A 13,781-nucleotide genomic window follows, 5' to 3' on the forward strand; every position below is an offset into this window, starting at 1 on the left:
TCAGCCCTGTTAGGAGCCAAAAAGGTCATGCTGCCCAACCTCTTCCCTTGACAGATGGGGAAACCAAGGTCTAGAAAGGGAAAATGCTTTACCCAATGCCACTCAGCTAGGTAGGGGCTTACCTGGGTCTAGAGTCCTTATCTGATGTGCTTATGGGCTCTTTCTGTGACTGGAAGTATTTGGGCACCCATTTTTTCTGAGTGAGCAAAGGTTGCACTCAGAAACATATCGTCGCACTTTATTTACAATGTGTTCTCCAGAGCCCTAGCCATCTCATCACTGCAGCCCGTACCCCACACTTCTTTCTGTGCTCTAGTTCAGAGTTTTGGTGCAAAAATTAAAAGTCAGTAGTCTTGATCTTTAAAGGTTCTTCTGAGTGCTGATTGAGTATCAAAGAACACTGGTTCTTTCCTGACCATCCTGGGAACAGTTTTGCTTACATTTAAATTCAGAAATGTCAGGTTCTGTGTTTCTAAAAAGTCATAGTCGTGGCTGTTTTTTTCAGCATGGAGAACTGAACCTCATTTTTCCTAGATTTTAATCCGACTGACTTTCACTGTTAAAAGATAAGGGCCCTTTCTTTGTCCTCCCCTCCTCCTTCCCTCCTCAGCATTTGACCTTTTTTTTTTCCTCCCGTTTCCTGTAAATTTCTCTTCTCCCTTGGCTTCTTTGACTGTGTTTCTGCATTATCTCTGGCATCTGTTGAGCGTTTTTTTCCTTTGTTTCTTACTGGTTCTGCTTTCTTCTGTCACTGCGTTGCCTTTCAGAAGAGAGCTCAAGGCGTGCAACTCCTCCCTGTCTCTGGCTTGGTGACTGCTGTAAAGGAGGAAAAATAATTGTCCTTCTACCCCTCTAAGTTCTTCTGGCTGGACTGATAATCAAATTAGCACAAGAAAGATTAGCAGGAGAAAAACCTGTTTACATGGGAAGGACCCAGGAAAACTGAGTAACTTGCCAAAATGTCGGAAGCCATCACCTTAAATACCACCTTCAGCTAAAGACAAAAGAAGGTGTTGGGGTTGGAGAGTCACTCCTGGGAGGTGACCTGGCTAGCACAGTAAACAGTAAAATTGTTATGTGGATTGAAGTCCTGGCCTTCTCCGGAGATCGTGAATGCATGCCTGGTTATAGTGTGGGAAAGCCTCACAGGTGGAGATGTCCCTTACAAATGTAAATGTCCCTTTACTTGGTTACAGAGCTTCTCCCATGTCTGCTGTTTCATAAAGTTAATCAGCCTGAAATAATCAGTATCCCAGAGAGGCGTATTTTGTGGTAGCAACTCTGCTCCCCTCAGCACCTATAGATTTTCCTCACTAAATCTCACTCCGTCCTGTGCTTGGGTCTCTTGGATGCCCACATTTCAGCTGTGACTCAAAATTGATTTTTTTCCACTACCTTCTCTGTTGTTGCTTCTTAATTCCCCCATTTCCGTTCATTTTGCCATCATTCTTTTATCCCTTTAAGTAGAAACTGGGGGACGAAGAAACTTTCCTCTACCCTCTAGGTTCTTTCAGTTGATCTAATAAATAAACATGAGATAGATTAACAAGAGAAGAGAACCAAATTTAATTATATACATATGTGTGGGAACCCCCGCATACATGAGAGTCAGAGATCCCACATAAATCAGAGGTTCAGAGGCAGAAAGGAGAATTGAGGTATATCAGACATTCTGGGCTGGGGATGAGGTGATTGCGGGCAGAGCACACGTTCAGTCATTGGTTTGCCCTGCCATATATAGATAGGTAAAAAGATCACTCCTGGTGATAACTCTTATCTTGGGCCAGGCTCCGAATTTAAATTGTTCTAGATAGTTGGGGGGGACTTGCAAAATTTCTCATGATTCTGTTACTGTGGTGAAGGTCTGTCTGGCTGCTCGCCACAGGAAAGCCAAAACTGAGAGGCGAGGTTGGTGGAAAGAAAAGCAGCTTTATTCAGAATGCCGCCATTCTGGGAGGGTGGCAGACTCCTGTCCAAAGGCCATCTTGCCCCCAACCCCACCCCGCCGCCACACCTCCCAGTATGTTCGAAAGGTTTTATAGGCAGGAAAGGGAGGTTGGTCAGGTAATTTCTGGAGAAAGGTGCTTCCCAGAGGCTTGTTTGTTTCAGGGATAGGAGTAGATCTTCACAGATGTAAAAACTTCTTTCAAGTCAGTCTCCTGGAGGTTTCCTTGAGGAATCGGGGTGTTTGAGCCTGGTGTGCATACGGTCTAGAGTAAACAGAATCATTGAAACTGGTGCGCGTACTGTGTCTCCCCGAAAATCAGACCTAGGCGGACAGTCAGCTCTATTGTGTCTTTTGGATCAAACATTAATATAAGACCTGGTCTTATATTACATTATACTATATTACATTATATTATATTATATTATTATACTAATTATATTATATTATACCCTTATATCATAGTAAAATAAGAGTGGGTCTTTTATTAATGTTTGCTCCAAAAGTCACATTAGAGCTGATTGTCCGGCTAGGTCTTATTTTCGGGGAAACAGGGTAGTAAATGTATATTAAACAGAGTCATTAAGGTTTGGTGGGAAGGGAGGGAAGCAAGGAAAAGAAAACTTTCTAAAAGTTCCAAGCTCAACTTCACTGTTCAATTGAATTACATGAGAGATTTAAATCTCAAAATAGAAGAGATAGTGTCACCGTTATCAGCCCACCAGGGTTTCAGTTGCCTTTAATTCAAAATAATCCACATAACCACTCAAGCACATGTTGGAGTGGCTTGTTCTGAACCCCTGCAAAACCATGGCAAAATCTGACTCTTCTCTGACCTCACTCTATTTTTACCAACTTTAGCGCCCAGGTCTCCCTTGGTTGTATCTGTGATTCCAGTAGTGGTGTGAGACTCTTGTCACCTTTCACTAGAGTTTTGCTCTAAGCTACTAAACTTCTCCCCAGTGTACTCCCCTTCTAGTTTAGCTTGTTGGATTTTCCTGAAATCCCACCTAGTTTACTGAAATCCGTTTCGGACAAAGGCAGGGTAAAATTAGATGAACAGAGTCTTTCTCCACCCCATCTTCGTCACCTCTGTCGGGCATTGGTGCTGATAATCAAGCCTTTCAGTTACTCACCTCTTCAACTCACGTGATCGTCACTCCTCCTCAGTTGATGACGTCACCGATTGACCTGGCATCACTCAGAACTGATTATGTCTAAGATCCTAAACAAGGTCCCCAGGTGACTGCCTGTTTGAGGCTCAGTGTTCTGAAAACAAGCAAGAAATACTGTTGTTTTTGGAACCGGTTACCAAGTCATAGCTGGAATTTTGTTTCTCTTTCCCCTGTTCTCCTAGTCCTCAGCTAACCACTGAGACGCTGAAGTTTCTTGTACTGGTAGGATGGCTCAAACCTTCATTCTAAGGCATCCGGGTCATTGGTGGTGTAGGATTGTTCTGAGCTAATATTACCTTTGCTTCAAGGAGGTGCCCCGTGGGTAGAGAGGAAGAAACTTGCCCAGGGTCCTACAGACAGTAGATGGAGCCTGGCGTAGACATTATGGTGTAGTGGGAAAAGCGAAAGCTTTTAAATCCTTTCCCTGTTACTTTCTTAGATGTGGGATATTGAAAAAGTCACTTCTCTAATGCTCAATTTCTCCTCTTTGAAGTAGGAAGTGAAGACATCTAATGAGGGGACTGTTATGAGGATTAAATGGAAGGTGCTTAGGTTATAATTACTGGCCGGTGTAGGATTTACACTTTTCCCTGTTCCCTTTCTGGCCATTTAGTACCAGGCTCACTTCTTCAGTTCGAGGATGGCTGGTTTTTACTGTTCAGCCCTCCCTCTACCTCATAAAGCTGGGAAACAGTGTGAACATTTTGTTATTTACTGCCATTTATAAAATCCCTACTAGCCTTTTGACAATATTAATATCCTTTAGCACCAGGATGGGATCTGGCAGCCATATCATTTGTGCAGATGAGGGAACTGCAGGCCTTAGGTCCCCAGGAGGGAGCCAGTCTGTGTAGCTGAAGGATCTGGAGATGGAATTTTCCACCATGTGATCTTAGTTTTCTTATAGGTGTTATAAAACTGTTCATTGGCAAGGGCTCAGGACAATGAGAAATTGAGTCTCCAGAAGAACGCATTAGGTCCCCTATAATGGGGAAGGTGAATGTCTATTGTCTTGTTGCCAGTTCCCAAGTCACACTGTAGCAGCTGCCTGTCCTGCATTGAGTCTGCATTGGGCCCAGCTGATACGGACAGCCTTCTCATTTAATTTGTGTCTTTATTTAAGTGTTTGTCCTGGCACAAACATCGCATTATTTTTCATCTTTTAAAAATGCGTCGGAACACTTTGAATGCCAGACTCTTTGGACTTGAGGGAACCTGGGGCTTTCCCAGGGCCCTGAGGCTCTTTGACAGGCCCTGTGTGGGGTCGTATTTGAATAATCAATGCCTTCAAACGTCCTGCTTTTAAGTAAGTGAGTTAGTTTATATTAGTATGATTAATAAACACATAACAAGTAAATAGATTCCAGTTAGGCCAATATTTTTTGTTCGACACTGAGTTAACTGAGCCAAAGTGCGATTAAAAAAGGAAGTCGTAGGTGCTGGCAGAAATTTGTGATAAAAGAGTCAAGCTACCTCATCTTTGAAATGTGACTGGTAAAAAACAAAAGCAAATAAAATTCAGCTTCTGGGCATTCAGTAGCTTAATCGAGTTTATAAGATGCCTGGGATCTGAGAAAAGAACTGTGTTCTGTGGAGAGGTTAGATATCATCAGGCACCAATGTTTGGGATGCTTGTGATTGGCGTGTGTGGTCCATCGTTGAGGAGTGTCCCCAATGGGCTTTCTCTGGGTCCTTTGAAGGATGATAAAAGGGCTTTTGTTGGCCTGTCCTCCTGTAGGCATAGCTGGGAGCAGGATTTCTTTTGGTGTATTGGTCAGTAATAACTAAAAGGTAACCTGGAACACATACCCGCTCCATTGCTAACAAAGTCAAAACATGCAATCCTGTCTCTAGAGGAAAACTAAAAAGAATTAATGTAGTAAACTAATGTGAAATATTTCTTGATTTCCACCCATCAGAAGTAATTGCTCCTCTTTGACCTCCTATGACCCTCTTTTTATTTCTCATTTTTATAGATATGTCATCTTTAGTAAGCTCCTAGAAGGCAGCGACCTTTTGGTGTCGTCCATAATGCTTTGCACAATGGAGGCTCAATATGTGTTTGTTGAATGGCTAAGTCCCCAACTCATTCAGTTAGCATTTTTCCTGACTTTGAGGAGTTCAGGGCCAAGGCAGAGAAGATGGTCTGGAGCTTTGAAGTCTGGGTGGGAATCACTTGCCTGCAATTTCCAGTATTTGCAGTCTTTCTCAGTGGCTTCCTGTACAGTGGGATGGAGGAAGGATTTGGGGCTGTTTACCTTGCCTCCCTCCAACTTCCCTCTTCTAGAACTCTATTTCCCTGTCTACTCCCTTTCTGTATTTGTTGCTGTGTAACAAATCACTCCAAAACAGAATTATTTATTATCGCTGATGGTTTCTGTGGGTCAGGAATTCAGGTGGAGGCTTGGTAGGGTGGTTCAGGCTCAGGGTCACATGTGGTTGCAGTGAGATGTCTCTTGGGCTACACTCATCAGAAGTCTTGACTAGGGCTTGAGGATCCACTTGCAAGGTGCCTCACTCACGTGCCTGGCAGGTTGGTACTGCCTGATTGTTTCCTCTCCACCTGGGCCTCCCCAGAGGGCGGTTTGAGTGTTTTCGTAATATGGTCCCCAGAGCTAATGAATGAAGACTACAGTGTTATGAAGCAGAAACTAATGCCTTTTGTGACGTAGCTTCAGAAGTCACATATTGTTGCTTCCAGCTAGTTACTATTACACAGGCCATGCCTGATTTATTTGTGTGGGAGATTACATGAGTGAGAATATCAGGAATCAGAGATCGTTGGGCTCATTGGAGGCCATCCTGGAGGCTGGCTACCATACCGTCCGTCCACTGCTGTGATTCCCTAAGTGAAGGCTAGTGAGCTTAGCCTTGGTTCATCTCCCTCTTCATTCCCATTGCCAATCCTACTTCAAGGTCTCACTCTAGCCTACAGCAGTAACCTTCAGTTTTTGTCCCCCCCTTAATTCACCCTCCAAACTCTTGCTTCTTGAAGTGTAGCTCTGATCAAATTGTTCTTCCTTATACATCTTTAGTAACAAAAATGTATACTCCATGATGACAAAGACTGTTGTATTATCTGTTGCTGCATAAATATGACCACAAACTTAGTGGCTTAAAACAACACACATTTATTATCTCACAGTTTCTGGGCGTTGGGAGTCCGGCATGGGTTGACTGGGTCCTCTGTAAAGCGGCAGTCAAGGTGTCTGTCAGGGCCAGCTTCTCATCTGAGGTTCGATTGGGGAAAGATCTGCTTCCAGGCCCACGTGGCTGTTGGCAGCATTCAATTCCTTGCAGGTTGTGAGACCGAGGGTCTCAGTTTCTTGCTGTCTTTGCTAGATGCTATCCTTGTCTTCCTTGCCACATGGCCCTCTCCCAGCATGTCAGCTTGCATCTTTAAAGCTAGCAGGGGAAAGTGTGTCTCTTAACAAGGCGGATGTTAAAATATTATGTAGTGTAATCATGTACACGTACTCATGTACATTCCATCACATTTGCCATTGTCTATTGTTTGAAAGCAAGTCATGGGTCTTGCCCACATTCAGTGTGTGCAGGAGGCAGGGGTTATGCAAGGGTTTGAATACCAGGAGGCAGAGATCATGGAGGCCACTTTGAGTCTACCTGGTTTCCTAGTTTCCTGTGTCTTCAGCACCCTGAGCAGTGCATGACACATAGTAAGCTTTAATATGTGAATAAATGGATGTAATGTGATTATTATCTTTCCAACTCCTAGTTTAAGCCTTTTTTTTTTCTCCCCCTTTCTCTGCCTCCCCTCCCCCCCACTCCGGTTCAGGCCGATGTTTCTCAGTCTAGTTGTGTAGGACACAGCTCCCTGGCCCATGCTGGTATTATGAGCCTTGTGCTCCCCGGCTGAGGCAGTCGGTCACCATTTGTCGGTCAGCCACTCACAGCAGCTCTTGCCGGCTGACGGCCACTCACGCTGGCCGCCGCCACTCATGGTGGCACACGGTAGCCCACGGCAGGACACAGCAGCCCATGGCAGCTCATGCCAACCTCCGGCTGCTCAGGGCAGCCCAGCTCCAGGGAGAGCTGTTGTTCACAATCTTAGCTGTAGAGGGCGCAGCTCACTGGCCCAAGTGGGAATCAAACCGGGTACCCCGGCTTTAGGAGCACTGTGCTCCAACCACCTGAGCCATCAGGCAGGCGGGCTGGCCCCTTAAGCCATTTTCTTCACTTCCTTCTCTTTTGTTTCAGAGTTAACTGGTTTATTCTTGAGAATCATCTGCTTTCATCTGTCCTCATGGATGAACTTCAGGATGTTCAACTCACAGAGATCAAACCGCTTCTAAATGATAAGGTAAAGATTATACTCTGTTTTCACTAAAATGTAAAAATGACTCTTTTTTTCACTAAAATGTCTTCTATAATTAGTTCGTTTTTTGTTATCTAAATAGTAACTAACTCAAAACATATTTAGCTTGACTTTCTATGGAGGGAATACTTTTAAAATAGTATATTTCTTAACCCTTTTTTTGATGCCTTTCCTCTGTTTTTCTTCCTTTGTTTCCACGGGCCAAATTCAATCAAGTTATCCTTCACATTTTCCTGTTTTACAGATAGATATATTAAGGGAAAAAATAATAAGGCAAAGTTAAGTAGAAAATAGGAGAGTGGAGTTTGACTTAGAACAACCAAGTATTTGAGTATCAATTTCTATAAGGAAAACTTAACATCCCGGCTGGTGATGTATATAGGCTGGAACACTCTCCCTAAAGTTTGTCAAGTATGTGATGTGACCCTTCTGTCAACATTGAGATTTTCGTCGGGGACGCCTGGATGTCAGTAATATACCTCATTTCCCCCCCCTTCTTCGTCCTCCCTCCTCCCCACTCCGGTTCAAGCCATTCTTTCTCAGTCTAGTTGTGTGGGACACAGCTCCCTGGCCCATGCTGGTATCATGAGCCTTGTGCTCTCCCCGGCTGAGGCAGTCGGTCATCGGTCGCCGGTTGGCCACTCACAGCAGCTCTCAGCAGCTGCCGGCTACTCACGCTGGCTGCCATCCACTCACGCTGGCCACCAGCCGCTCAAGGCAGCACACGGTAGCCTACGGCAGCCCGCGGCAACTCACGCCAACCTCTGGCTACTCACGGCAGCCCAGCTCCAGTGAGAGCTGTTGTTCATAATCTTAGCTGTAGAGGGCGCAGCTCACTGGCCCATGTGGGAATCAAACCGGTGACCTGGGTGTTAGGAGCACCGTGCTCCAACCACCTGAGACACCGGGCCAGCCCAATACCTCATTTTTATGTTAGTGTTAGAGACCTACACAAAGTAAAGAGCATGTTTTATGAATTAGCAAAAACGCTAAGAAAACTAAGAAAGGTTGACCTCTCTTCTGTCCCTCTCCATTAAGTAAATGTGCCTGAAATTCTTTCCTTTCAACCCTGTTCTTTGGGTTTATTGTCATTGTCCCCTATTAAAATAGTGGTGTAGGTTGGTGTGAATGACTGCATGGCATCCTTTCCTCAGGGAAGTGCTGATGAAGAGTGAGGTTGAAGATGGGTGAGGTTGGGATGGGGGTACACCAAAAGATGGTGTTACCTGTGATCAGTTTTGGCAAGCAATGCCCTCCTGTGTGTTTTATTAATTTGCTGCTGAATCCTATCAGCCCCATTTTCTTCCCTGTGATATCATCTCTCCATCCCCACTCACCCCTTCCTGTATCTTTTACCCGATTTCTTGCTCTTCCCCTTGGCAAGCTGCATACTTTTTTTAGCTCCCTCTTGGTTTCTTCTGCTGCTTCCCACTCATGTGTTCAGGAAACTCTTCTTTAAATAGTCTTTTGGTGCATGCACAGGGCTGTCCCAAAAATTATGTGCCATAAAGAGGCGGAAGGAAATAAAATCTCCATCTGTAAGGCTTATCTATTACCACAGAAATGAATAAATAGTTACAGGGCAGGTAGGAGTAGGCAGTTTAGCTTCAGGAGGGAGTAACCTATCCTAAATCTGTCGGATCACCAGAATCATCTGGGGAATTGTTTAAAAAAAGAGATTTCTGAGGGGCAGAGAACAGGACACATACATATACCTCTGTGATCAGTGGTCCCCAACTTTGGCTGCTTGTTGGAGTTACTTGGGGAGATTTAAAAATTACCAATGCCTAGGTTTTATCTCCAGAGATTCTGATGGAATTGGTCTGGGGTGTGGTTGAGCTTTTTAAAAAACTCCCATAATTGAGAACCATGCCTGAAGGGGTTCTGATTAGCCAGTGTGGGAAACCCAGGACCTGATGGGTCTCAGATGTTTGAGGACTGAGGCACAAAGAGGAGCAGGATCCTTCCCTAACCCCGGAAGTCCACAAGATACCTGAAGAGGCACCTCCGTGAAGGAACTGCAGAAGTTAATTGACTGGATAGTTCATAGAGAAAGCAGCTGGAAAAGGAAAGATTCAGTGAGTGTGACCATAGAAAAGCGTTGCCTTAATGTCTGGATAGTCCTCTCTGAGGCACAGTGATGCCTTGGTTGTGTCTGATGTGTGCACAGCACTTGTGCCCCCCCCCCCCCGCCCCTGTATTCATATGTTGAACCTCCACGTGACTGTATTGGAGATTGGGCCTTTGAGGAGGTAAGGTTACATGAGGTCAAAAGGGTGGGGCCCGAAGCCAACAGGATTGGTGACCTTTTAAGAAGAGAAAGAGAGGGAGACTTAGCAGCCATGTGAGGACACAGCAAGATGGTAGCCATTTGCAAGCCAGGAAGAGAGCTCTCACCAGAACCCGAACGCTGCTAGAATCTTGCTCTTGGATTTGCAGCCTCCAGAACTGAGAAAATAAATTTCTGTTGTTTAAGCCACTCAGGCCGCCCAAGCAGTCTAAGAAACCAAGTAATCAGTGCCTCACTTCCTACATCTGTTAGCCCCTCTTTGCTATGCCTGTGCTGTTCCTACTCACTTCCCACGCCCCATCTCTCTCCCTGAGAAGGGTTCCTATCCCATCACTATGCGTGAGAGTTCCCTTGCTCCAGCCGAGCTTTATAGAAGTAGATTGGCAAGAGGCCCTGTGTGTGGTGGCATTACCAAACAAAGAATTTCACCTCCATTAGCCCCCCTGCCCCAGTATATCTGTGCTTCTGTCTTTGCCCAGCAAGTGGGTGCTTTTGCATACATTGTGAAAAGTATAGTAATGACAGTGCCTCTCACCCATTATTTCATTTGTTCCTGCCAATAGTTTGAATCAAGTTATTCTCATATTGCTGGTGAGGAAACTGAGGCTAAGAGAGGTGAAGTGCTTACTCAGATTGAGTGCCTAAGATGGCACTCAGTCTTGGCACAGCTAATGTTTTGGGCTAGATAATTACTTCTTGGGGGAGACTGTCCTGTGCATTATAGAGTGCTTAGCAATATCCTTGGCCTCTATCCACTAGATGCTAGGAGCACCCACCCCCGCCGCCCAGTCATGACAATCAAAAATGTCTCCAGACATTGTCAAATATCTCCTGGGAGGCAAAGTCTCCCAGGTTGAGAACCACTGCTATTAGGGGATAAGCCTTCAGGTTTGAATAGGAATAGTTTTTTTTTTGTTTTGGGGTTTTGTTTTGGAGAGGTTTCTTTTGTTTGTTTTGGGGAGTCCTTTTGGCCTATCCTGGTGTCATTTATTAAGTACCTTTTATGTGCATGGTGCTTTATATACCTTCTCTCGTTCAATCACCAGAGTATCCCTTCGAAGCAGATGGTATTATTCCTCACTTAGTGGATGAAAATCCGACTGAAAGACTGGCTTGCCCAGTCAGTAAGTGGCAGAGCCAGGACTAAAACGCAAAACCTGAGGCCTTTCCACTATGTTCACCCTATAGATGTGGAGAAGCCTAGAGACGTGTATTGTTTCACTTCATCTTTCTCTCCATTCTCCTCAGAGAGAATACTTTTAGCCAAAGATGTCGCTGTACTCTTCCAGGCTTCGGGGAGCTAGCTAACGAAAGTCTAGACCCAACCTATTATGGAGAAATTTGTCCTGGGATGACTGCAGGAAGCATTCTCAAAATAGCTTTAAGCGAGGCTTATGTTAACTTGCCTCTTGTCATTTGTTGCTACTTTTCCTATTTAATTTTAGTATGCCTGTAATTTTGTCTGCGGCTCAGAATTGTGAAGAAGTGAGTAATTTTGTCATGCCTGTTTTGGCTCCAGAGATGAAAAGAAGCACCCGCCAGCAGTTATCTTTGTTTTGGGGGCAGAAATTGCACAGGCATATGAAATGATATTTTAAAAAATAGCATTTAACCCTTTTCAAAGCATTTTCACAATATTATCTTACTTGAATCTCTTAACCCCTTGTGAAATAAGTAGTTAAAGGTATTTTTAACTCTATTTTACAGATGAGGCTCAGAGAGGTTATAAAACTTGTCAAATGTTAGTGTCTAGTAAGATGCTGAAGCCAAGACTAGATCCCACATCTGTCGACTTCACCTTGGATTGGGGGTCTAGAGCTCTTCCCACCATCACCTGCTTCTTGTAGCTGGTAGCTCCCATGTCCTCACCCAGTATACCTCACAACAAGCAGAGAGCTGACGGGTTTGTGCTTTTCATGTTCCCTGCCCTCCTCTATCTACTGTTGGTTCAGACACTCGTGAGGCCAGGAGAAAGCGAGGAGGAGGCCACAGATGGCCTTGCAGAGTTGAGGAAGTATCAAGAAAGGGAATAAATATTTAGTAGGGAGAACAGGAACAAGTTATTTACTTTGTTTTGATTGTTACAGTAGGAAGTGAGGTAGACCCTATTACAGTTCAAGTTTTCCCTTTTAACTATGTGAGGAGGGGAGGGAGGAGAGAGGACCGAGGGATGAGCAGTTTTGTAACCTTCTGGACAGCAGAGACAGGCAAAGCATTAGTGCCAAGAGTTCTTTAAAAAAAAAAAAAATTAAAAATGGATTTGTTGACATTTTCATTAAAGAATATTCAGGGAGTGCGGCATCTCCTGCACATTAGAGGGTGGGTGTCCCTTACTGTGCTACGATGTGATTGTCCCATCTGTCATCAGAAAAGCCTTAGATTTAGATGGTACTGGAGCAGGAAGTGAGTTCCCAAGTAATGATGCCACTGTGGCAGTCAGTTCTCAACCTGCTGCAGTACAAGATCAGCAGGAGATGGTGGGAAGAACCCACGCCTTAGCCACTCAGCAGGGTGCCCAAGGAGTTTTGTTTGTTTTTTTATTTAAGGAGGGCAAAGCTCACAGTGGCCCATGCGGGGATCGAATCAGTAACCTTGGTGTTATCAAAAGTTAAAATTCTACTTTTTCATCAGTTTGCAGATGATTATACAAGTATCTGACCTCTTTATAATTTTCCTTAGGAAGTCTCAGTTCTTTAGTATTTTTTGAAGGTAATAATATTGATATTTAAAATATATATACATATACACCCACACAAACAGATACTCATATATATATATAACTTTCATTTTTGTCTCTGGATTATAAGCTTGAACAGATTTCTATTTAAAAATGGTTTACTGATGATTGTAAAACATTGGTTTATTAATTTATGTTAATTGATTATATTACTCTGTTATAAAGAAAAACTATTCTCTTGGCTTGTCTTACCTTTTTGATTGTAAAATTCTCCATCTTTTCATTTTCTGTTGGTAAGGATTATTGTCTTTTTTTTTAATAGAAGTACTATATTTTATGACAGTTTTTTTTTTAATCAGCGCATTTCTAAAATTTTTACTGTTGTAACAGCTCCTTTGCCCCAGTTTAATTCCTAGCATATCAGTTGTATATAATCCTTTCCCTTTGGCATTTCTGATTCAAATTGAGTATCTCTATTTTGAGATACTCATAGTCTCTACAAAATGAAGTTTATTGCATTTACGGAGTGCCAAGACTGAGAATAGAGTGGTGAATCAGATGCAAGCCCCCCCTTCAAGTTCACAAAACAGGTAGATTTATCCTAAATCTCTTCTTATTGGTAGTTGGTTCTACGGTCTTATGTATCTTCCTTCCATTATATCTCCTGCTTTTTGTTGAAACTATATATGTCGCTTGACTAGATCTCATGTTGGGAAACTATATTTCTCTTCTTCTCCCTAGCAATTACTTGTTTTTTAAACTTTCTCTCCCTTGACGTCCTTTTCATACTTCTCTTCATTCAATGACCTGTTCTTAGTTGTATTTTGCTTATTTTCCAGACTTGTATTTGAAAGAATTGCTTGTTATTTAATTTACTTTCTGTAGTTGCTTCATTTACTTCTTCTATACTTGGCACAAGGAGGCTTCACCAGGAAATACTCCCTTTAGCTGGTTTCTACTTTGCAAATTTCAGCAATAATTGATCTTTTTCCTTGACTTACTCTTTTTTCTGTTTCTTCCCCAATTATTCTATCATTTTCATCTTTTTTCTTGAATCCCTTTCTGCTACTCAGTTCTGCTTAGTGCAAGAATCTCTCTGAAAACACAACTTGAAACTTATAAAGGTTTTGTTAGAGTGGAATAATGTGCCTCCAATATCAGAGACAAGTAAGTTCCCAGGAAAGGACCTCAGGGAAATCTTTCTCCTTCCAGAATGCACCCAATGAATAGTATTACATTTTTAATGAGTTCACATAATATGGCTTCAGTTGATCACAGTTGGATGGGGCCCAGCTAATGATCTCCATTCAGAATCTCTGGGTGTCAAACAGACCCAGTCATGTCCTTTCTCCAGGATG

At 43.4% G+C, this 13,781-nt stretch overlaps 1 protein-coding gene across 2 annotated transcripts in view; it reads left to right on the forward strand.

Moving 5' to 3' along the window:
• Positions 1 to 13,781, forward strand: part of NDRG3 (NDRG family member 3) — a 69,213-nt gene that overhangs the window by 9,480 nt on the left and 45,952 nt on the right. For both annotated transcript variants that reach the window (XM_033094805.1, XM_033094806.1), the window contains exon 2: positions 7,339 to 7,441. In XM_033094805.1, the coding sequence (XP_032950696.1) occupies positions 7,385 to 7,441 (57 nt within the window). In that variant the 5' untranslated portion in view covers positions 7,339 to 7,384. The remainder of the gene's footprint in view (positions 1 to 7,338; positions 7,442 to 13,781) is intronic.

This window comes from Rhinolophus ferrumequinum, chromosome 23 (assembly GCF_004115265.2).
Source record: "Rhinolophus ferrumequinum isolate MPI-CBG mRhiFer1 chromosome 23, mRhiFer1_v1.p, whole genome shotgun sequence".
Taxonomy (NCBI): domain Eukaryota; kingdom Metazoa; phylum Chordata; class Mammalia; order Chiroptera; family Rhinolophidae; genus Rhinolophus; species Rhinolophus ferrumequinum.